The sequence below is a fragment of the Citrus sinensis genome, chromosome 2 (genome assembly GCF_022201045.2).
Source record: "Citrus sinensis cultivar Valencia sweet orange chromosome 2, DVS_A1.0, whole genome shotgun sequence".
Lineage (NCBI taxonomy): Eukaryota > Viridiplantae > Streptophyta > Magnoliopsida > Sapindales > Rutaceae > Citrus > Citrus sinensis.
In genome coordinates, this window is record NC_068557.1 from 2,865,658 (window position 1) to 2,889,977 (window position 24,320).

Here is a 24,320-nt window from a genome sequence, read left to right on the forward strand (position 1 = left end):
AATCAGTAAGGAACTAGAAATGAGAAAAAGTCTTTGGAAGTGTATACTCCATTATATTACTTCACAGTATTTACAAATGCATTATGCTAATTCCAAAAAATTAACGTGCATTTCAAAAAATATGGACCAGCAAGATCGCAATATGAAAAATTATTGTCCAAATTAATACCAATGGCTACATGCTAATCACACACTAAGCTTGGGGCGGTATTCGGAGTTTATAAATGGGGCGGTAAATTCATCTAAACAAGCCATCCTGATCCTTTCAGGTGTTGCTGGATTATCAAGAGGGAACCACCCAGTGTGCCCTGCATCCGCTCTAGCAGCAGAAATGGCATCTTTGATTGCAAAGAAGACGGATGAAGCCAGAAAAAATGGAGGCTCACCAACAGCTTTCGATGAATGGATGGCCTTTACATTAGGATGACCCTGCAATTATAGAGGACACAACTTAGAATGCAGAACGATTTAGATCCCATGTAACAAATGGATAAATTTCATCTTTTTAGTTCAAACTGTTCCTCTCTGAAGTGATGATTAACATGTCTCAGAAGGTAACAGCATCTGTATTGGTCTCTGAATATGGTGATGTTATCCACATGAAAATCATTTCTACTTGTTTCAGAAAGATATTGAAAATACAACCCTTCTTTAATCTCACAACAATCGTATTAAACGTTCACTCAATACCTCAAAAGAATAAGCTCGTTTTCCTGTTTTCTTTCTTTGCTTTTTCTTTCCAGCACCCAAAAATGCTATGACCATTTTTAAGTTCATTTTCTTCATTAAGTTTACCAGATGCAACCGGATTTCAGTCTTACTATATATTTGAGGTGGTGATGGTCATGACTACACATTAAAATGAAAATATTGTGTAATAAGTCATAGTTGGTGTGCATGTGAGTACACTTGAGAATGTATGCAGTTGGTTGTAAATATACCTTCAATAGTGAAACATTGAATTTCAAGGGGACGTCATTTAAAGATGGAATTTTGTAACTTCCAGGTCCGCATGTGTACAAACAGCCAGGTGGGATCCACTTATGAGCCGCATCTCCCCACTTCAGTTCCTCCAACGCTAACCAACCCAGACCTTGTATAAATGCTCCTTCAATCTGAATTAAGAGTTCAGAATGAAAAATTAAGAAGTATTGGCATATAATGGACTTGCACAAATAGCCTAGATTTCTATCTATCAAACATATATAAAAGTTAAGCTAGGAAGTAAGTGCCAAAACTTAAAAGATAGGAGGTAAGTGTCAAAACTAAAAAGATTATCTAGCTCTAACAAATTCCAGCATATCCTGCCAACATCTTCTATGTTTTTTTATATCCTAATCGTACCTTCATCCATTTCTCATAAATCCACCACATATTCTATTCTTTAACAGTGGCTACCAAGATAAACATGAATTCATAAATTTATCCATACTCCATATGGGCTATGAGTTATCAACCTATAAGAACCAAAAGCCTTCTGCGTATCATTTTTTTTTTCACCCCCTCATAAATGGAATAGCAAAGTATAGTTTTATGCACCAATTCTAGTTTGATGCAAAACTGTATCAACATTCCATCCTAAATAAAAGTACACGGAGTACTAAATTACTTATTGAGATCATTACAGCAACAAAAACATTTCCGAGGAAAAGCCATCAGACATTATACTGTGCAAGAAAACTATTAGAAGTATAAATCATGTAATTCATAAAGTTTTATGAAGTTCAGATCATTGGAAAAATAAAAACAGAAAAGAAAAAGCACCTGTCCTACATCTATGGCTGGATTCAATGAATATCCAAGATCTAAGATAACATTTGCCATCCTTGTGTGGAAATCTCCAGTCAATGTGTCAATCTCAACCTCAGCAAATGCAGCCCCATAGGTGAAATATCTAAATGGGTTTCCTTTACCAGTTATCCAATCAAAGTCAATCTCTGGTGTAATGTAAAATCCATGAGCAGAAAGGTCTATACGTTGAACATAACATGCACTTGCGAGCTGAGAATATTGCAAAACATAATAATTTTCTGAGTACTAGATAGATGAAAATAACTGTTACTATCAGAAGAAAAATAAAGCTGCAGGAATGAACTATTAACAGAAGTGAACCTCAGCAAATGAGTTGAAATTATGCTTAGAAGCAATTGGTTCCATCCGAGCTTTAATCTGCTCACATGCATCCAAAACTGCAGCTCCATAAATATCAGAACTTGCAGAGGCAGCTGTTGGCGATGCATTAGGAACCTAATTTATTTTGGCAAATGCAAATACAACAAGATATAAGAATGGGCAGCTACCAGGGTACTAGAAACTAATTCAAGGAACAGACCAGTGCATAACAGAAAGAGAAAAGGTTTAATACAACAAAAAGGGATACTTCTCTTAAAATGCAAGCATTAAAGTGCACAGGAAACTTATTAAGTGAAAATCCAAAGAATCAAGTAAAATTTGTCTCTTATTTCTTGAAATACTAGCAGTTAAAATATATAATGGTTATTAAAATAAACCAAAAAGAAAAAAGATCAGAGATAGTTGTTAGAACGTCGTTAAGTTGATTTGGAGAGGATTTATCTAGCGTAAACAATTGTTGGCAGTATATTTTCAGTATGTTCTCAAATTTCTTGCTTACGGCTATTCATATTGGCTTCAATATAGTTGGAGTATTGTTCTCTCGCAGAGAAAATTGAGCAACTAGTTCAACATTATCTTAACATTACACCTGAGATTGGCTTAGTTTTAGACACGCCCCTAGCTGCTTTAGCCTAATAGGAGGAAAATGACTTTTATCTGTTATTGAAGCTAATGAACACTCTCAGATGAAATATGTAAATGTTTAAATGTAATCATAAATGCAGAAAAGAGATCTGACTGGTGTAGAAAACATCTTAATTATATCATTCTACTTTCAACGGAAATTAGCCAGTCATTTCTGTGAATATTGCTCCATTACCTTGTCAGTGCTCGTCTCTGATACAAACACAGAACTCAAAGGAATATTAAAAGCAGACGCAGCAACTTGAGCAACTTTTGTATGCAAACCTTGTCCCATCTCAACACCTCCATGCGTAACCAAAACAGTACCATCTGTATAGACATGAACAAGAGCACCTGCCTAGAGTTGTAAAGAAGAAAGGTACACAATCAGAATCCTCATCAACATAAATAAATCATTTCAGATCAGAAATATGAAAAGTAAAAGGAAATAACCTACATTATAACATAGTGGGCAAATGGATAACAAGACAATAGAATGATAAAGGGCAAATGGCTAACAAGACAATAGAATGATAACCAATACCTAGTTAAGCATAGTGACAAATTAATTTAACCAAATGGCCCTTCTATGCATTAGCAAAGCAACTATTGACTTGGCCCAAAAAAATTTAAGGATACAGATTTGCATATATTTCCTCTTTCAAACATTTTGTTTTCTTTTCCAGAATAGTCTCTTTGAGTATTCCTTTCTTATACAAGTCCCTCACTGCAAATGAAGATTTCCAATTCCATATCTGCTTTCTAGTGACTCAAAGACTAAACCAAAAGGGGCATAGAGCGACATAGAATTTAAACATCATTATTGGGAATACCAATAAGCTTAACTTTTGGCATTAATGGTTGCTCAACAAAGTGACATGAGTAATGAAATTTTTTTTATTTAAACACACACACACTAGTGAGGCTCGAACTCAGGACTAAGTCCTAGGAAGGCCACTTCTTACCACTAGATCTAGACCTTGGCCTCGAGCAATGAAGTTAAAAGTGTCAGAACCTCTTTTCAGATACATCTTAACTGCCTCTTCCCCTCAACCTTCTTTACTACTTCGAGCAAATATTTCAATCATCCTTGGATAATATCATTTAAGGTAGGTAATGTCCAATTTTTTGATCAAATAAACGCCAATGCAAAACAGTACATGTATAGTTCCAACATTACCTGGTTCATGAGCTTCAATGTAAATGATATGCCAAATTTTGTCGGCACCATAGCAATACCACGTTTCTTCCATCGGTTGTTCAGATTAAAGTTGTCAACTTCTTTGCGAGCATTCAAGAAGTCACAGGATAATTTCAGTTCATTCCAAAGCGGGAACAGTGTGCAATGTTGAAGTTGTTGACCATAATGCAAAATTGATCCTTCACCTTGAAAATTAATTTCCTGAAAATGACATCAATTAAGAAACAAAAAGAAAGATCAGCAAATGAAAAATATAATATACTGGATAAAGACAGTGACTTGACATGAAAAATAGCTTAACGAGCTCATATAACTTACTCTAATCTCTTCAGGGCTTTTCCTGACTTCTACAGCAACCCTTTGAATCCAATTTTCAGTTATAAGCATACCCTGAGGACCGCCAAACCCTCGGAATGCAGTATTGCTTGGGAAATTAGTGAAGCAAACGTTTCCCATAATCCTAACATTTGGTATCTCATAGACATTGTCTGAATGGAACATAGCACGCTCAAGGACAGCAAGAGATAGGTCTAGCGAATTTCCAGCATTATTGTAGATTTCAAGATCCAGAGCCAGCACTTTTCCCTCATTTGTAAATCCAACCTAAACATGTTAATTGCATCATTATTCTGATACATTAATTAAAACTAATGATGCAAAGATAAATTCACTGAATGAAAGGTAAACTTAACAACAGAACATCACAAATTCGTAGGTTTAATTTTTTCCAAACATAAAACTAAAATGATAATAACTTAAAAAAAAAAAAAGTTGAAAGTGTACCAGTGGCAAAGGCTTTCTCTTTTAAACTCTGACTACCCCCATTTTCTTTTTTCACTATCTTCCATTTTATAACATAATAAAACATGCAAATAAATCTTTTGATTCCATCATGCTTTTAATACACACACACATATATACATAAATATACATAAAAGCTGTAGTCTAATCCAGTGTGACTGAATCATGAAGGAATATTCATAGTCTATACTATGGTCTCTAAAACTTAATTACTGCATACAAAATTGAAACTTTTTTGCCCCTGTTCCACATACCAACTTGAAGATTGTTGTTAACATAGCAGAGAAAGAGCCACATATGCAGAACGAAAACATTAAAGACTATATTGTAACCGTCTTATATTACTAATAAACTAATATAAGCATTATGTAGTTCTAAATTAAGAAATAGAAAGACAAGTCAATGACAATACACTCCTAAGAACTAACTAATGAGACACATGCCTTCAATTATAGCTTCAACAATTACTAACACAGTCATGCAGTGTAGTAATTAGATGTCGAACTCCCAATTTATCTGATAAACAAAACGATACCTTGTACTTCCCAAGAAAACTATGGCGTTGCCCAGATATCATCATGTCTATATCTCTGTCTAACGTAAGGTTCACCGGCCGATTCAGCAAAAATGAAGGGACAGCAGCCGCAGCTGCAATGAAAGCTGATCTCGTCTCCTTCCCGCCAAATCCACCACCAATTCTTTTGGTTTTACAAACCACTTTTGACATTGGAAGACCTAAAACATGAGAAACATACTTCTGGTGTTTCTGAGGGGCCTGCATAAAGGGAACGAAATTGTGATAATTTTATTACAAGATAAAGATCTATAAGGAACCATCATTGTCCACAGCAATTCTGTGAGATATCAAGCATAGCTGCAAGAACATGACCACTCTACATAAGGGAAAAATATATAGAGATAAACTGCCTAGTGAAAGGCACAAGTTCAACAAAATATACAAAGATTTTAATGCAATAATCGAATCTCAGTTGTGAAACTTCGCCATTTTTCAACAGCAAATTCAAATGCTTTCCTACTAAGAAATAGAAACTCGGAAGTTCATGAAGTTCTATCAGAATAACAAAATGGACTAGAATAACTAAATAATCACAAGACAACCCAAAGAATACGAATATTGCTATCCAGAATTGGCAGATTTTGAAAAACAGCAGGACATGAGACACTGACCACAGATTCGAAATAAATGCAAGGGAGTGAAAAGCAGGAGAGACATGGAAGGCTGAGTTTTGAACCAATCTCAAGCCAGAATTTTGAAGCTCAATGAGTCTGGAGTTAAACATTTTCAATCAAGCTGTGCACATTTGCAACACCATTTTCAAAGGCTGGAACTTACTTGAGTGGAAGAAATCATATGAACTTCGTTGCCGTGATCCATTGTCCAAACCACACTGCTATGTGGCTCTAGGTAAAAATGTTCTTGACCACCCACACGAACTTCTCCCTCTATAATTTTGTCACATTGACCAGACTGAAAACAGATATCCACATCCCCCTTTCTGAAACACCTCTCCGTGTTAGGATGGAAACTTTTAGCATCAATGGCTTCTTGTATTGATAAGATTGCAGGGAGCTCTTCATACTCAACCTGAACTTTTCTTGATGCTAGTTTTGCTTCTTCATGAGTTTCTGCAACAACAACTCCTATGACCTGCAGGTAATACATACATAATGGGAAAACCCCATTAGATAACTCATCTGCATTGTAAATAGCATAGACAATGAGTTCATTTCGTTTTTAACAGAATTAATGTTACAGTCATCTTTAGGATTTTATGAAGTGATGCTACCATGAATTTTCACTATAAAGATAATGACAGGGCCAACTTTCACCAGAATTAATATTTTACCATCAATAGCTCTTTTAAACACTAGAAGACATCTTGAAGGGGTTGTAAAGCACAGTACTAAGAAATCAAAACACACACACACACAGGGAGAGAGAAATCTTCATAACCTGACCCACACAAGTGACAACCTCTGACGCAAATAGCTCCTCGTCGGCAACGACCGGCCCAATTCTATTATCACCTTGCACATCTTCAGCAAAAAATATGCCAACAAACCCAGGAGAAGACCTGGCTCCTGAATCATCTATTGAAAGTATCCGCGCATGAGGTCTTCTGCTTAATACTAGTGCAGCATGCAAACAATTAGGAGGCATTGGTGTATCATCAGTGTATTCTGCCTCCCCTGTAACCTACAGAAAATTATCGTAAAAACAAAGTCATTAAGATAAAGTATATTACAGAACGGTAAGCAAAAATCAAAATCTGCAAGCAATTCAGGATAAAGACTAGGAAATATTGTCCTAGCAACCAAAAGAAGATTATCCAACAGATATCATTGGTGTCCGCTACCCAAACTCGAAAAATCTCATCAGTGAGAGCAATCATCATTAAAAAAAAAAAAAAAGTTACAACAAAGATATTATGTCAGCATGATATTGAATAAGTTAGGGAACTGTTACCAGAGGTCCGTATAAGCAAATAAATGATTTGATTTGTAATAATCTTAAGGAAGAAAAAAAGGCGGACAAGGATTACAATGGTCAACCATCTAGATTCAACTAACGCATGGCTGATGTCAGTTGAGACTCAAGTTAAGTCTCTCATTTGTCATGTACTCCGCACACTGCTGAAGGGAAACTATTTCCCATTGTATGTTGAAGCATCAAGACATCAAAAAGAGAGAAGGGATCTCATAAGTGCTCATGCTTGCAAACGTGCACAGAGACATATTCTCTATCAGAGGAAAACCAGAATGCATGAAGTCTTGCAATGAAAATGGTTTAATATTTGTTGTAAATAAGAAGCATCTAAAAGCAGAAGACTCTAAGTACTTATACACACACACACACACACACATATATATATAGACATTTAGGGAAGGTAGCCACCATAAAAGTTAATACCATATCCTATAATAAAAAGTACACAATTTTAACATAGAATTAATATAATACACAAAAAGAATGAACATCAACCTCCAATATCTAACAAAAACCAAAATATTGCGAGACTGGCATACCTGAAGTCTGGATGAAAGATGAACCTCAGGGGAGCCCACAGATGTCCCATGTTTTGTAATTTCATAGTCCTGATTACCTATAATTGACGGTCGATGAAATGACTGCATAGCTGACAAATGAGTTGACGGTACACTTTCCTTAATGGAATTCTTCCCTTCCATTTGATGAGAAACCCATAAGAAAAACTTGAAAAAGAAACTAAGAGTTAAAGATTTCCGAAAATCCACCATCCCACCAGGAGCATCTTCCTTAAGAATTATATCTGTTTGTAAGATTTTCAAAGCATTCTGCAAAAGCTCCTGACTCCAACTCTTACCTACGATAAATGTTTTTGTTTTCTTTGCAGAAAGAGAGAGAGGAGCCACCCCACCATAAACAAGCAATGCATCTGAAACAACCCATTCTTCATCCTTTTCCTCAAGATAGACACGCATTCCAGCATTCACAAGTGCAATATCATCATCCCTCCGATGAGCCTGCTTAAATTCCTTTACAAACTCAAAAGGCCTAGTCCAGGGCAAAAATATTGAGAGTAAAATTTCACCACTTGTGAGATCCACTTTACGATAACCCAGGAAGAATTCTTCAGCCATGGTCGTCCTAATGTTCCCTTTGCAGTCAACAATATGAAATTTTGCTCCTGAAGCCATCCAGAGAGGATTCAAGTCCGATATTGGACTAGCCGTACAAATATTTCCTCCAACAGATGCAACATTCTTTATCTGTGTGCCAGCAAACCACTTTATTTGCTCAATGAAAGCTTTGCATGATGATGTTTCATGAGCAGGTCGCTCTGTTACAACCTTTCTAAACATTTTCAAGAGTTCAGTCAGTCTCACCGCTGCACCTATCTCCAAGCCATCGTCCTTGACATTCAACACATTGAGTTCGGGCACATGTGTAACAGAGATCAAAACCTGATACTGCATCCTCTTCAATCTCATCTCAATCCCAACCTCAGTATTTCCAACCAATAACTTTGAATCTGGGTATTTTGATTTTAATTCAAGTAAATGCTGAAGTTTTAAGGGGCGATACCACTTAAGCCCTCCAAATCCACTCAAATTCAAAGGATTTGATTTCCTCAACAACAACTCTGGAGGGAAAATAAGCTCCTTTTCTGTGTAAGTACTTCCATCTATCTCACTATAAGAGACAGGTTCATATGTCTTCCCACAAGCCACACTTTTTTCACAGGTGTCTGCATTGCTTACATTTTTCATTCCACATGAACAGGGTTTGCCAGTTGAAGGGCAAACAAACTCACCTTCTTTAAGACTCATTGAAGACATGTTGGTATATAATGCATCATTAGTTTTAGCAAAAACCCGGAATGCATCAACAATTGGTCTGTAACCTGTACACCGGCATAAATTTCCAGCAAGGGATTCTTCAATTTGCTCTTCAGTAGGCGGTGTCTGACTTGATCTCAATAGAGAATACATAGACATAATAAAACCAGGGGTGCAAAAGCCACATTGAGACCCATGAGATCGTACCAGCGATTCCTGCAGAACGTAACGGAGATCCAGGGAAGTCAATAACTTATTTGCACTGCAAAAAATGAGTAAAACAAGAAATAAATAAAGAAACAAAAAGCTAGCAAAGTTTCCAAAGAGAATTAATGATTCTCCAAATCCAGGGTCACAATAATTATAATTAATACCAACAAAAACTGCCAAGCAATACAAAATGAAAAGCACAAAAGCATTGTGTATTACTTGAATTGGATGCAAGCCATGTTTCCGGTTTCCAACTCCCTCCACTGTAATCACATGCATCCCTTCTAAGGAGTAGAGAGGAGCCAAGCATGCATTGACAGCACAGTGCCTGAAATAATTTTCCACAATGATATTTTCATTTTGGTTTTTACACATGGTAGAATGTAAGAGAGAGGAAATGAGGAGAAACTCACACACATTTCTTCGATTTTTTATCATAACGAGAAACCATCACAGTGCAAGCCCCGCAACCACCTTCACCGCAACCAAGTTTTGTTCCCGTCAGACCAATATCTATGATACCAGACAAAGACCAAATTAGATTCCCTCAACCAATGAAAGATTTGAAAAAAGGAAACAACCATGTGATAATCCTATCAGCTGAATTAGGGGAAACTTGAAAATTTAAGACTTTGCAGCAAAAAAAAAATAAAACATAAAAAAACATCACTGAGCTCAAACATGTTATTAGACTAAGTTGCTGAGAGTGTAGAATCAAAGTGGAACTTGAAAGAAAACGGGAGGAGTTTACTAATTCATAATAAAACGAAGTTCAAAATATAATATCCATCCCCACTCATCACATGTTTCAGCAGCCAAATGGAGCACAAACATCTTGATCAACTGCGAATAAACTAGCTTTGAATCACAAACTTCACAAACCTATAATTGGTCCTTGAAAAAAGACATTAAAAAAGATATTCAAACACAAGAATTAAGCCTTGCCCCCATATTTTATACCCATTTCAGCTGACTTAAAATTAAAAGTGCAGTCTCTCTTTCCCTCCCTCTCTTTTAAGTAAAACTGAAACACACTCCAAAAATCAATTCCAATTTATAAAAGGAACAAGGATTGATTTATTAAGCTCAACCCACATCATCAATAAAAGGACACAACTTGGTTGTGGTGACCTTAAATTGAAAACACAACATAAATCAAATCATTCAAAACTAAGCCGAACTCACATGATATCAAACTTAGCTAAGGTGAATTAACAATCAGACACCTACTTAACCTCCGCTTCTCCTAATTCTATTCTTACAAGAAACCATACAAATTTCAGAAACTCAGTCCAGTCCAAAATCAAAAGCAAAACTAACAAAGTTTGTTGATTGATTGATAGATAGATTGATCCTAACCCGCAAAATCTTTAAGCTTGAGTGGGTCTGAGTGTAAACAAATTTTCTACTCAACCAAACAAAAGTCGCATTACCTCTAAGATACTCGAGGAGAGTCAAGTGAGCCAAGCCATCAGGCAACACCTTACGAAGTCCATTAACGTACAAAATTGCTTCCTTTGTCCATCCCTCACCCATTTGCTCCATTTCCTCTTCATTCTTCAGCGACCCCATGTTTGACTCTCAACCAAAAAACACAAATTTTCCAACAACCCGGACAAGAAAACAAAAGTACTGAACCAAATAATATTATTCCCAATCAAACAAACCCTTAATTGGAATCAGATTCTGTATCGGATCCAACAGTGATGAAAGGGAATAAAATAATAAATGTGGAAGATTTGTTTATGCCAACGGCGAAGTGTTGCACACGAGTTTTGCTGAAATGGAAATGTATATTTTATTTATTTCGATATACACATGAACGCATTCAATGGAAATGGAAATGGAAATGGAAACGGATAAGATTGATATTCCTTAATGAGTTAAATGGTCTGGACTTTTTAAAGAAATGCTGATGTAATTGAAAAGGCCAAAATTTTACGACATCGAGTGATAGATCTCGTGATTGAGGCGACAAGTCCAAGTTGTACTTTGGTTCGGTTTTCAACTCTTTTAAAGTAAATCTGGATGGAGGGCGGGCGGACATTAGCTTTTGTTAGTTGGGGAAATGAAAGATTGCAACTTAGCCCCTACTGTTTGAAGCTTACGCCAAGTAGCCCCTACCTGTCGGTCTGCACGCGGAAAATTCTGAACCACATCGTAATATATAACACGTCTACAACGACCATATCGTGGACAGAACTCTCAAGTGTAACATAACAGCCCAAACAATCACATAACCAGCAAATCAAATGTAGACACGTATGTACGACGGGGTTGATTGTCGGGGATCATCATGTAAAGCTGGTAAAGGCGGTTGCTTTTTGTAAAAGCCTTGGGCTTCTTTCTTTATTGATATTATTTTTCTCTCTCTATCAAAACTCAAAACCGAACCACAACGTTGAAATGAATGTACAAGCAATAATAATAACAATAATAATACTAATAATTTAAAAAAAAAAAAACGGAGGCGGTGGGGGCCTAAAGCTCAGACGCCAAGTAAGTAAGCAAGCAAGAAGAGAGAAGAGAGAAGAGAGAAGAGAGAAGAGGTGACGTCACTCAAGTTGATTGGACAGTGCTGTGCAGGCCGGCAGAGAAAAAAAACGTGTTAAAAATGGAGTAATTACGAGTAAGCATGACAAAAATAAATTCTAAATGAATTGGATCAAATTTAACTGATTTGCCATCAAAAAAATTCAACTGATGTAATGTATTGAGTTATGCTAAATGGACATAAGGATGAGCATAGGATGATAGAAACAAAATTGTTGCTCATTAATCGGTAACTATCTCTCTTTTATTACATTCAAATAAAATTAATTTTTGGATGTATTTTATATATTTAAATTGTTAAAAAAAATTAATTTAAATTGTTAGAAAGTTAATGGATTAAATATTTACTGGATAAAAATTTTAATTATTTATTCTTAATAAAATGTTAATTATTTTTTAGAAATGGGGAATTTAGAAAAATGATAATTCAGTTGAAGAGTTACAAGAAACTGGAGCCAACAATGTAATTGAAAATGTGCAATCGAAAAAGCATGACCCAACTCTTGGGATGTTATTTAATAGTCATGAAAAAAAAATGTTTACATCTTACAAAGCCTATAGTAAATAAGAAGGATTTTTTGTGAGGTTGAAAACTAGTACGAAACGGAATGATGTGATTATAAAATATGCGACATTTACATATGGTCGTAACGGCAAGTTAGAAAGTAAATTTGTCAATGTGTTGAAGCCAAAACCTAATGTGAAAAATGATCATGATGCTAAAATTATAGGTTATCTAAATGAAGATGGAAAATGGGTTATTCAAATTTTAAACTTTCAACACAACCATGAATTGAGTCCAGACAAAGTTATGTATTTCTCTTGCAACTGCAGAATTAGTGCAAGTGCAAAAAACTGATTCGAAATGAACGATTGTATGGAAATTAAAATTGCCGAAAATTTCAATTCGATTGTTGTTGAAGCCGGTGGAATGAAAATGTCTCGTTCTTAGAAAGAAATCTTGTTAACAAAGAAAATCAATTATAGTTTGGAGAAGGAGATGCTATGGCGATTTTAAAGTGCTTTTAAAAAAAGTAAGCAAAATATAATTTTTTTTTTTTTAACATGATTTGGATGAGCATGATTGATTTAAAAATGTATTTTGAGCAAATATGAGGAGTAAGACAGCTATTTGACACCACATATCTTAGCACCAAGTATGACATGCCATTTGCTTTCTTTGTTAGAGTTAATCACCATAGTCAATATATTTTATTAGGATGTAGATTGATTTCATATGAGGATTAAGAGACATTTACATAGTTATTGTGTATAAATTGATTAATCTAGAGCTCAATATCCATGTATTCTTCTATGTATAATCATTTCAAAATTCAATATAAATTTTTATTTGTTTTATTTACGCAATTTAAATTAAACATGTTACAGGTAATAGAATTTATAAGCCAAAGGAATGCTTCTTCCATAGATTTATATAAGAGAATGACGGGTTGACAGTCACTGCAGGAGTAACTTACAATTGCAACATGTGAACACAATCAAACTTAAAGCTATAAAAATCCATGGACTTGCACATCTACTTTTCTAATTATTCTGCGAAGAAGGCTAAAGTTTAACGAGTGATTCTCAAATTATTGTCACGTGATTTGAACATTTCAATGAACACTTAATTTTCTTTTTGACAAAGCACAATAATAACTTACAAATATTGCAATATTGCATTCCTACTTGATATTATAAGCTCAAATTGATATTTGCATTCCTAATTATAAAGTATTGCATCAACACAAAAAGGCAACATATATGCAAAATGCAAAACTAACAGGAATGTGGAACTAAGGAGTGAGATAAAACATGATCATGGCTCATAAAGATTAAAGCAAGAGCATATACAAGACAAAACAAAATTAGAGATAAGATGCAAAGTGAAGAGCCAAATATTGGTGTATTTGAGAGCCGAAAAATGAAATAGTTTTACAATTTGCAGAATTATCAAGCTTTACAATTTGGGTAAAGGCCATTAGCAAGCTTCTACAATTTGCTTTGTTACGCATCAATACAATATTTCCCCAAATCAAGTTATCATACAAAAATGATCACAAATCATGTAATTGATTTTTTTTTTTATAGAATTATCATAAATCACTAAGCCATTATAACATATATACAATATATCAGAACTTATTTAACTATTTATACCTCAATGATTTTAAAAATTATCATAAATCTCATAGAATTTATGATAATGACTCTATTCACTGCAATGACTCTATTCACTGCAGGGTTATGGCTTTTGTTCCTTTTTTTTTTTTTAATAAGAGATCGTTAGCAGTTGACCGTCGGTGGACAAATGGCCTTCTAATTTTTTTAACAGAGCAGATGTACAGAGCACTGGGGAAGAAGTGTTGCGAAATGAGAGGATAATATTAACTATAAGACTTGGAGATTTCCTGATTTTTTATCATTTTTTATTTGTTATTTATCGTCAGCCCCCATAAGTTTCGACCATTAGCACTGGGCACCCACAAGTTTCGACCATGTGCACCGCGCCCCCATTTCCGTCAAACTACCGTTAACTTAACTCGAAAAAAGGGTAAAATGATAATTTCATATAAGATTAAAATAATAAATAAAAAACACTCTTTTTTTATCCTTCACTCTTTTCCTCCTTTCTCTCTCTCTCTCGTGTTCTTTCTTTTTTCTCTTCTTCTTCTTCGCGTCTTCTTTCTTTCCCTCTTCTTCTTCTTCGCGTCTTTTTTATTTCACTCTTCTGCTTCTTTCTTCTTCGCCTTCTTCTTCTTCTTCTTTCTTTTTTTTTCTTCTTCTTCTTCTTCTTGCCTTCACTACTGTTGCCTGCCCGTGTGATCTGCCGCCGTCTCAAATCAACAACAACAAAATGGCACACGCTGCGTGATCTACCATCGTTCGAAGCCGCCGACGCCACCGCCTGAAGCAGCCACCGTTCCCACCGCCTCTATAATTTAATTTAGGGTTTTGATTTTTAGTCCCTTTTGTTAAATTTTCTTGGTTTGGGTTTCTTTTGTAATAAAATTTTGTATAATTATCTTCGGTTTCTTTATTATTGGGTTTTGTTTGTTTTGGTGGGATTTAGGGAATTATTTTATAATCTACTGATGATTTTGTGTTTGATTTTTTTCTTTTCCTTTGGAATCACCGAAGTTAAAAATGGCAGGAAAATTACAAGTCTTTAAAGATGTTTCAGTTTTGGGAGAATTTGGCAACAACGTTACTGCAGATATAGATAGGGCTAAATTAAGGCTAAGGGTTATGTATTTCAGGTAACAAAGCTCCATGAAAGAAGAGGAAAACAGAGACAGATGGACTAAGTTTGAGGAGATTGATTTAAGATGAGAGAGTGGAGGGTGACTAAAGCAAAGCAGTAGTAAAGAATTTATCCGCAAGTTGTGATGACCTGGTCTCCATAAATTAGAAACTTAATTATGATGAGCCGCATTTATCACACACAATTTGCCTATTTGAACCTTGGTTTTATGCAACTAAACACGTAGTGGTCTGATATAAGATAAGATTATAATAAGATTAACATTGCACAAATAGAAATTACAATTAGAGGAAGAGCAGATGAAATTTATTAACGTAAACGTGCTTGAACAGTTTTTCATTCAATTCGATGGCATGCCATATTCAGAGGAATTGGCGGATCCGAATATGCACCACCAGCGGTTTGTTGAAAAATGAACTTGTTAGCCACCTGAGTGAAGTGAACGCCGTCCCACACAACATAACCTGAAGGATCGTCGCACGGCTTCCCCAGTAGCACTTGCTTCCCGTCTGTCATCTTGCTTCCCCACCGCTCTGTCTCTCATCTTGAAAGTTTACTGGTTTTACAATTTTGTTATGATAATGAATGAAGAAAAAATCGTTTCAATAAAAGATATTATTATAATTAAATTTTATTTTTTAATGTAAATTTTATAAGTTGTAAGTGGTATTTTTGTATTTTAAACTCAATTCAATTCAAATTAGGGGTAGTATGGTCTTTTAAGTTAATAACAGCTTAACCAGTTAGAATTAATTAATTTTTTGGCGGAAATGGAGGTGCAGTGCACATAGTCGAAACTTGTGGGTGCGCGGTGCTAATGGTCGAAACATGTGGGGGCTGACGATAAATAACCCTTTTTTAATTGTTATTTTTAATAGTTATTGTAGGCTAAAAGTAAGACAGAAGTGCTACCGATTTTGTCGTCCTTCCCTCGTCCTTTTCGTCATTTAGCATTTTCCATATATATTTGATTTGTTTATTAAATTAATCCTAACCAGCTCTTGTCGCACAATCAACTTAAAACCAAAATGAAAAGAATAAAGTTGATATCACATCTAATGAAGCTACTTTAAGATAATTTTCTATACACTGGTAGCAGATCAGATAATTTTTCAGATGGGAGGGTAACATTATACAGCACACCAACAAATAAATGAAATTCTACAAGTGAACCAAAGTGAAAACATGGTTCTAAACTGTACTACAATAGTTACTCAAGATTCCTCCTCCCCTAAAGCAACAAGTAACTGGAATCCAAACCCAACCTTCGGAAACGGATTAGTTGATCAATCAGATAGATATAGCTATTTAAAGTTCTTCCTGGTGCTTCTACCATGTATCTTTCGTATGAAATAAGCGATTCACCCAGAGGGTAGCCCACATTATTTTCAAATCTTTTAAGTGTGTCATTGGCGTTACTGGAGCAGTCATCATAGATCCTATAATGTCCTCCTGGGAAATCACTGAACAAAGGCAACCCTATTAATCTTGTTTGAGAATGTTCGGAAATGTCAAACCTAGGAAATTCATGAATGGAGCAGCCGACACAATTACCAGCTCTTCCGAAATCCTCCCTGACGGAATTGAAGTAACCACCAACTATCTTAGGCCTTTTTCTTTGTATATTCAAGAAAGATGTGGTTGAATTTGTATGAGGATATCTTGAATACAATGGATTCTCTTGAAGAGGCCGAGATCTTTTGCCAGTATACTCATTGCAACTCATTCCACCAGACTTCTTATTTCCAGCAGGAAGGAATCCAAATATGAAGGTACTGCACTCTCCCAAGGGGAAGGGCTCATCACATCTCGGACCATCTCCTCTTTTGTTGTTGTAAGCTGGGTAGTCTTCGATTTTAAATTCAGAACACCAAATCAATGACAAAGAGCTTCCAATAGCTAGTTCCTTGATATTCCAGTTGGAAAATGGAACAGTTGTTTTGTGGCTTACATGAACTTCACCACCATCCCTTAGCATGCCACTCGAATTTCTGAAGAAGTCCCGCACAAGACTTCTATGCATCCTGCAATTACCACACGAAACAATATGATATGAGATCACTGTATTGGCACATATCAGAGGACTCTGCTTTACCTACGCCTTTTTACTTCATTTCATAATTCTTCCAAGATACATAACCAGTCATTCAAAGCAAAAACTTATAACAGAATCCTCCACAAGAATCATCCAAATAGAAAAAAAAAATCCCTTAAAATTGAAGTGGAGGTTTCCTTTTCAACTTGTATCTGAAACTAAATGAAACTATGATTCTTTACCAATTCAGCAATTCCCCTCTAGAAACTTCTATAGCATAAATTTAATCTTTTTCAAGCAAGTTTTATTATCTTCAATGAGGTCATCTTTTGAAGCATAACTGTTTAGCTACACTGCTATGAAACAACTTCAGAATCTAGAGTAAGCATTAAGAATGGCTGGAATATCGCAAAGAAATCTTATTTTCAAATCAATAATTTAGGAAGTACAGAAAATCTCTAGAACAAACTAGAGTAATGGTATATCTGAGCTGGAGATGCTTCAGTATTTAATCCACAACTGCCATTAAATAAACATGTGCGATTACCAAACACTTTAGCTATTGTACACTCAAACATTAGGTAGAAGCGTTGCAATTATAGGCACATCCTAAAACAACTCACTCAATAAGTAGGTGGTTATCTTCTTTTCCATAAAAGCCTGCATGGGGAAAGTTGAAGATAATTCGATCAAACTTCCTCGTTCGCAAATCAGGATGAAGCTCCATTGTAGTTGCATCAACTCCATGGAGAATGCATGTACCCAACTTCTTTAAATTGTCCAAATTTGATTTTGCTCTCTTGTACTTCTGAATGACATCATCTGATCATCCAAATATAAATTATGGTAGTCGCCACAATGACCAATAAACAAGATATGAGAATAATGTACACAATATACGATGTGAAAAATCTATTTATCAGTTCTCAACGGAGTCACCATTCCAGCCATTTTATCACAAAAGCTTTAAAAATGATTGATTTTCCCTTCATGTTACAATTTTTTTTTTTTTCAAAGCAAAACTGATCATTGCTTCAAGGATCAAAGTGGGGAAAGAAGATTTATAAATAGGACAAATCTGCTCACAACATAAAAAAAAATTAAGATCTTCTCCTGAACTTTAAGCTCAAAATCTCTTGATACTTGTATATTACTATTTATCATCTATAAATAGTTAAAATTTGTCCCTTTATTGTTTTAAATTTTATTAACAATCAATCACTAATTTGTATTGAGTCATATAATAACTTAAACAATATCTTTAGTGTAGACCAGACCTATCACCACCGGTTATAATTTTAAGACGGACACTTTGATTATAGAAATAATAATAAAGAGTGAATTTAAAATAAATGGTATAGTTTAATCAGATGGTCTCATTAAGTAAATTCTTAGGGAGATACTAACCCCCATAAAAGAAAAACAAAAAAAAAACCCTAAAAACAAAAAATCCAAACAACCATCATACAGTTATACAAATACTAAAAAGAGGAAAATTTTCACCATATGAATCAAGAGAAGAAGCACAGATGTTAGAAGCAGAGCCAAAAGCCAAAGCTAAACACAACGAAAAGGAAAAATCTCCTTCGCCCACTAACAGTATTTGATGATTTGATGAATAATGCTTAATCCATTTCTCTTCTTTTTCTTCGCATTGAGAAGCCATAGCCACTGAGGCCATAGTGGGTCAGCACTCAGTGTCTTTGACGACAGTGAAAAGTTTTGTGAACGGTTTGCATGATTGAACGCTTTATTTGAGTACATGACCCACAAGGGACATAACGATTGTCCTTGACGTTTGACTAAAATTACTTGAATGCCTTCAAAGTTGGAGGAGTTCAGAAGGGTGTTTTGGGAAGAAAAAAATTTGAATTTGTTGGAGCTGTTGTTGTCTCAATCTATGGCCTGGAACCCAGGCGCCCAGCCCATCTAAATGAATTCAATTTTCACTTTCAGCAACATTAATGGAGTTTATTATTTAAACTTTATTTTACTTTGAAAATTGGGGAATTTCCTCTCAAAAAGCTGTTTGTTATTTTTTTTTTTTTTAAAAAAAGAATTATCAAATATCGTTACTTCAAGAAAATGGAAATAAATTTTGTTGGAGTTTTGTTGAAAGACTTTTGCCTCTTAATCATTTTGCCTATAATTATTGTATGAATTTAGACTCTCAATAAACTCGTATTTACAATATTAAATGTAATTTAAATAACTAAATGAAAATTATGGTGATTCAACTTTGTATTACTAGCTTAAATGTTACAAGTGCTTTCATACTACATTACACTCTTTCAATAGCAACTAATTAGCTAGGAGTTGTGGTTATGAAGTAGTTAGTGTCTTGACTGATATTGGAAGAAGTCTCTCTGTTGTTGGGTCTTGATGAGGAGTAATCTTCAAGGGCGTAGAATGCTCTGACTCTGAAGATTGTATGAGGATTTGCATAACACCTACGACAAGGAGCAAGAAAAATGCAGAAAATGCAATAGCTGCCCATGAGGCAAGGATTGAAGTCCACTGAAATAACTTGACAAGGATGAAGATAAGAAGGCATGACCAAGAAACAACAACCTGTTTCAACAACCAAATGAGAATATTTTAGATGAGAAAAATGATTGAAAATGATATAATAATTTGATTTGATGAAATTATTTGTATGTTATCTTACAAACAAAGACTTTTTAGGTCGACCAATGTCTTGACGTTCTTGTAATCCGAATGTGTCCCTAGAAAGATATTTCTCCAATAGTGCATCCTGGTAAGCAATGCAGAGAGACTTAATGTATGAATCACAATGGAAAATAGCATAGAGTGATGTTTTCAACTTAGAGCCCTGGATCAAGCAAATAATTTCCCAATTACCCCCTTGGCATAGAGATATTAATATGTTTGGAGAAGCATGGATTTTTACATAAAAAACTTCTGTACCTTAGTCACAAATACATCTTTACACCACTGTGCAATGCCATCAGCTGTTTTAGGTAGCTCCTCCATTGAATGTCGCCTGATTTCCACATTTACCTAAAGAAATGGACAAATCAGAAGCATGCAAATCATGAACTACATAGATCTAGGGGGATGTTTTCCCTTCTAGCTTGAATGCCCATGTGGTCTATATAAGAGTTAGGGCGATTTATGAATGCTTTTGGCATAAATTTCTTTTGTTTTAACAGCATCTACATGAGCATACAGGTATAAGCCCTTTATATTCCAGAAAAATGTGTCATGTACTGGGAGGAAGAGTAAACACCGGAACATATTTTGTTGAGTTGTGGAATTCAAGTAATAGGGATTTTCTCATAATGGCATTTGGTATCAGATGTGCTGTCTCGGCCTAACACCATTGATTGAATTAAATACATCATCAGTCTATCAAAATCATCTATTTAATGTGGGAGTTCGGATGCTTTACCACAGAGGGTTGTCCTCTAAACATTCTCACCATCGTAGGTGGGGGCTGACTTTTGGGAACAGCCACTGTGCAGTCATATATTGCTGGAACAAATGAGCGCATATTATTTACTGCTGAAACAAAACCCTGATAACAACACAAATTAGAATGAGAAGCAAAACATGAACAATCTGCTGCTACTGCCCTTTACAAATTTCAACTACATTACCTTTGTACGAGGAATCAAAACATTTCTAGGAATGGGCAGCCCTCTTGAAAGAGCATACTCTTGAGCTGCTAAAAGTTTTGCCTCTGTAAAACGGGTTCCCTCCACATACAGAGCCAGCCAGAATGGCATGGGAAAATCTACCAGCCTTTTAAAACCTGACTGCAGAGCAAGACACTGAGATTATATGAATCAAGCAAAACGTAACTCACAAAATGCATCTGTTCTCAAATGTATTGAGCTTTACCTTCAAAGTTTGTTCATCCTTATTCCACCTTCTTTCCAGAAAGACATACTCAGAAAACCACATGGACCATCCTATGAACTGCACAGATTTAATTGAGAAAATAAAAGTCAAAAGAATTTTAGCAACGTTTTCGATGTTTTACTTCTTGATCTTTTTCCTAGCAGCCTGGCATCCCAATGGACCATCAACTTTAATGATCTACACAATATGGTTCTGTCTTTCACTTAATCAATGATGCCATTCAAATGTTTCAAAAATTAGAAAAAGAATATTCACTGTTGTGACCTTCACAAACCAATGCATATAAATTTGGAAGGAATTATTAAATGAGAATACTGTTCAGATTTCCAACTCACAGGGAGATGCTTTGCTTCTTTCTTAATGATAGCTAGCGTGCTACCGAGGCAACCTTTGCGCTGTTAATAGATTAAATTCCAGTCAGCTTCTGAAAAGTAACAAAATATTACAAATAAAAGACACTCTTACAGACTTTCATTGCACTTAGAGAATACAAATCTACAATAAATCTCTATGACAATGCATATATTTCTTGGAAGAGTGGCAGAAAAACTTCGATTCAAGTAGATTGACAAAAATGGACAAAAATTGCCTAATTCCATGAAAAAGAGAAATTAAAGGGTGAAGATTGACAGCATTTACGCTACACTAGGCAAACATCATATCTCCAAACTAATAAAGTTCACGAAGATAAGCAACCTGAGCTACAACCCATCCAACAAGCCAGTCAATGTCGCTTCTGTGATTGCATATAACAAGTGCATGTTCTTTACCTAAAACATTATGAAAGACAAACTGAATGTCAATGCGCAAAATTAATTCCAAATATTTGCCAGAATTGCACTATAACTTATACTCAAGAACACACAGAAATATATCTTACCCATCAGTTGGAACGTTTCTGCATCCGCGTACAATTCAACCTGCAACAAGCAAACCCGAAGTATAACCACTGGACCGCAGAAAGTTTATCAAAATATTATAACTGAAGGATTTAAGAGAAGTAATCAATCAAAAACCTTAATACATGCCCACCAATCAATGAGCCATATAAGCTCCAACCAGAGCAATTCTACAATTATTTTGTTGATCCGTCTATAGACACGCTTCGATGCTGGACGAACAAGGATGAAAAGAACAGCCTGATATCACAAATAAATGGTACCATTTTTTCATTATAACCAAAGTTACTCAAACGTAACTCCTGTAATTTTAAGTTCCACACACCAAATGGTAAACATATCTTTGTAATAAAATTAAGAATCAAGAAAAAAAAATTGCAAGGAAAAGCAAAATTATAAACAAATGGGCCGTTTTGAAGTACCTGGATGGAATTGACAATGAGACCAGAGAGAATAAAAAGCATGCCTATAGGAACAACTACAAGTGCAGCTGGGATTGCCATTATGGCTTTTATTATTATCACCTAAGAATTAATTAATTAATCATTAACCCAACCACTTTCACATTAGCGTTGCTGCATAAATTAAGAAGGAAATAAGAAGTGGGTAATTAATTAATTTGGCTATTAGATAGATTTGATCAGAAATTACAGAATTTGGAATTTGGCGCTCGGCAGAAACTATAAATAGCGCCAATTTTAACGTTTGTGCTTGGCAGTTGCATGCGAGCGAGTCTCCCATTTTGTTGGGGCATTTGAGATGGATATTTCGCGCCTTTTGCTCATTGTGAACAAAACCCACCTCATAGTTGCTGCCATTGTTTAGCAGGCAAGGTAACCAAATATTCGATATCTATTTAATTCTTATTATTTTTTATTTTTTATGTTTGTTCTCTCCACCCATGCTATTGGCAAACTTAACAAAATGATGACTAATATTTTTTTTTTTTTTATATTAATCATTTTTTTAACTTCTTACTTTTGAGAGAATTTGAATTAATTTGGCCAATTAAAGAATAGGAACAATAATGGTTTCAAAATTTAGATTTCATTCCGTAATAAATTTAATTGGGATAGCGATGGAGGATTTACATGTAAGAACCATTTTACTTATCCCCATCTTATTATTCATTTATTTGTTTTACAGTAAATTTTTTATATATAATTTTCATGAAATAAAAATTAAATGATTCAAAGAAAACCATCACTAATACATTGTAAAGTATGAACACTATTAAAAAAAATTAAAAAAAAAAAACACCTCTACACATATTGGAACGGTATCTTGAATCATATAAAAATGTAAAATATTTAGACAAATAATAGCTTAAAATATATGCATATGGGAATTGAGATGGGGTGATGATTATCTATGGAAGATTTTGTCATTTCCTTTAAAGAAAGTTATTTAAAAAAAAATAGGGATGGCAAAAAGTAAATTTGGGCAGAGTTTTGCTTTTATTTTTTTAAAATTTATTTTAAATTATTGTAAATTTGAAATGAGTTAATAATTAATAAATTGTTATAATCATAAATAAATTAAAGAAAATGAATATTTCAAAGTAAAATAATAAATAAAACAAATAAAAGCTTAAAAATTTAATTTTTTTAATATTAGATTCTCTAATTAAAGCACTCTCTTAATTAATTAACGTATAAGAGAGAGTTTACTATTATAATTTTAACTTTTTTGAATCATTATTGATTTATAAATTAAAAATTTAAGTTTTCTTTAAATGTTATTTTTTAATTTTAATTATATTATTCTAATTTATAATTTTTTTTTAAATAGTGGACCTGAGCCTGGCCCGAGCTTTTTTTCTTGAGCTCTTGTCAAAAACCCCCATGCGTGAGGCTGGGCCGAAGCCCGCGGGGCTAGGTCGGTCCCGGACTTTTTTGCCCACCTTAAAAAAAATTTGGCCAAGCACTATGGACAAAATAGTGATTATTATTTAAGAGTGCTGATGTCTTGAAATTTATCTCCCACATGGTACAAAGTCCAAATCAATTTTAGCTCTTACCTTTGCAAGATTCAAATTATATAAAAATACTTGATTGAGTTCTTGAAGGCAAGGTAACTGCAATATAGTTTTTATTTTAAAGAATTGATTAGTGATTACATAGGGAGGGGTCTACTCTTAAATAGAGAAAATTTTCTCTAACACAAAGATAATTGAATGTCTGAGGTCTCGATGAGGTGACAATAATTTGAAATATAGTGATAAATGAATATCTTTCACTGTAGTAACTAAAAATTCCAAAAAAAACATAGAAAGTGAAAAATTGTAACTTTTTGTCGGGAAAACTTGCTTCACAATGCAAAATTTTTTTCCAAAACCAATGGTTTACGATTGATTCAATTTAGAAACAATTT

The 24,320-nt window shown here is 34.6% G+C and overlaps 3 protein-coding genes across 9 annotated transcripts; all 3 read right to left on the reverse strand.

The window, feature by feature from the left end:
• Positions 1–20: 20 nt before the first annotated feature.
• LOC102622737 (xanthine dehydrogenase 1) lies at positions 21–11,319 on the reverse strand. Of its 5 annotated transcripts, none has more exons than XM_006470532.4 (14): positions 10,744–11,316; positions 9,724–9,823; positions 9,530–9,638; positions 7,808–9,316; positions 6,735–6,977; positions 6,114–6,428; positions 5,295–5,534; positions 4,277–4,561; positions 3,938–4,159; positions 2,954–3,115; positions 2,113–2,247; positions 1,765–2,001; positions 942–1,115; positions 21–429 (listed from the first exon to the last, which is right to left on the reverse strand). In XM_006470532.4, the coding sequence occupies exons 1-14, from the start codon at positions 10,880–10,882 to the stop codon at positions 187–189; spliced, it is 4,113 nt and encodes a 1,370-aa protein (XP_006470595.1). In that variant the 5' UTR covers positions 10,883–11,316; the 3' UTR covers positions 21–186. The 5 variants fall into 5 exon arrangements, with proteins under 5 accessions (XP_006470595.1, XP_015383350.1, XP_052290780.1 ...); XM_015527864.3 differs by having other exon boundaries at positions 9,728–9,823; positions 10,744–10,794; XM_052434820.1 differs by lacking the exon at positions 1,765–2,001 and having other exon boundaries at positions 10,744–11,319.
• Positions 11,320–15,364: 4,045 nt separating this feature from the next.
• LOC102623223 (hypothetical protein) lies at positions 15,365–18,918 on the reverse strand. The gene is made up of 3 exons (XM_006470534.4): positions 18,667–18,918; positions 17,787–17,985; positions 15,365–17,152 (listed from the first exon to the last, which is right to left on the reverse strand). The coding sequence occupies exons 1-3, from the start codon at positions 18,842–18,844 to the stop codon at positions 16,360–16,362; spliced, it is 1,170 nt and encodes a 389-aa protein (XP_006470597.1). The 5' UTR covers positions 18,845–18,918; the 3' UTR covers positions 15,365–16,359.
• Positions 18,919–19,386: 468 nt separating this feature from the next.
• On the reverse strand, positions 19,387–22,950 carry LOC102623515 (1-acyl-sn-glycerol-3-phosphate acyltransferase 3). 3 transcript variants are annotated; one of them, XM_015527824.3, is made up of 12 exons: positions 22,599–22,950; positions 22,370–22,471; positions 22,065–22,187; positions 21,929–21,968; positions 21,745–21,818; positions 21,384–21,443; positions 21,028–21,105; positions 20,784–20,942; positions 20,606–20,701; positions 20,092–20,184; positions 19,832–19,918; positions 19,387–19,734 (listed from the first exon to the last, which is right to left on the reverse strand). In XM_015527824.3, the coding sequence occupies exons 1-12, from the start codon at positions 22,686–22,688 to the stop codon at positions 19,486–19,488; spliced, it is 1,251 nt and encodes a 416-aa protein (XP_015383310.1). In that variant the 5' UTR covers positions 22,689–22,950; the 3' UTR covers positions 19,387–19,485. The 3 variants fall into 3 exon arrangements, with proteins under 3 accessions (XP_015383310.1, XP_006470598.1, XP_006470599.1); XM_006470535.4 differs by having other exon boundaries at positions 20,576–20,701; positions 22,599–22,945; XM_006470536.4 differs by lacking the exon at positions 22,370–22,471 and having other exon boundaries at positions 20,576–20,701; positions 22,599–22,946.
• Positions 22,951–24,320: the final 1,370 nt, after the last annotated feature.

Coding starts and splice junctions, on each gene's coding strand:
- LOC102622737 (XM_006470532.4), bottom strand. CDS start 10,882: ATGGGGTCGCTGAAGAATGAAGAGGAAATGGAGCAAATGGGTGAGGGA. Junction 6,978..7,807: donor ATCTTTCATCCAGACTTCAG/GTATGCCAGTCT, acceptor AATTTTCTGTAG/GTTACAGGGGAGGCAGAATA. Junction 2,002..2,112: donor ATTTCAACTCATTTGCTGAG/GTTCACTTCTGT, acceptor CAATATTCTCAG/CTCGCAAGTGCATGTTATGT.
- LOC102623223 (XM_006470534.4), bottom strand. CDS start 18,844: ATGGCCTCAGTGGCTATGGCTTCTCAATGCGAAGAAAAAGAAGAGAAA. Junction 17,986..18,666: donor TTCTTCTCTTGATTCATATG/GTGAAAATTTTC, acceptor TTGGATGATCAG/ATGATGTCATTCAGAAGTAC. Junction 17,153..17,786: donor GATAACCACCTACTTATTGA/GTGAGTTGTTTT, acceptor TGGTAATTGCAG/GATGCATAGAAGTCTTGTGC.
- LOC102623515 (XM_006470535.4), bottom strand. CDS start 22,688: ATGGGAGACTCGCTCGCATGCAACTGCCAAGCACAAACGTTAAAATTG. Junction 22,188..22,369: donor TCATTGTCAATTCCATCCAG/GTACTTCAAAAC, acceptor TTGTGATATCAG/GCTGTTCTTTTCATCCTTGT. Junction 21,969..22,064: donor ATTGGTGGGCATGTATTAAG/GTTTTTGATTGA, acceptor TGCTTGTTGCAG/GTTGAATTGTACGCGGATGC.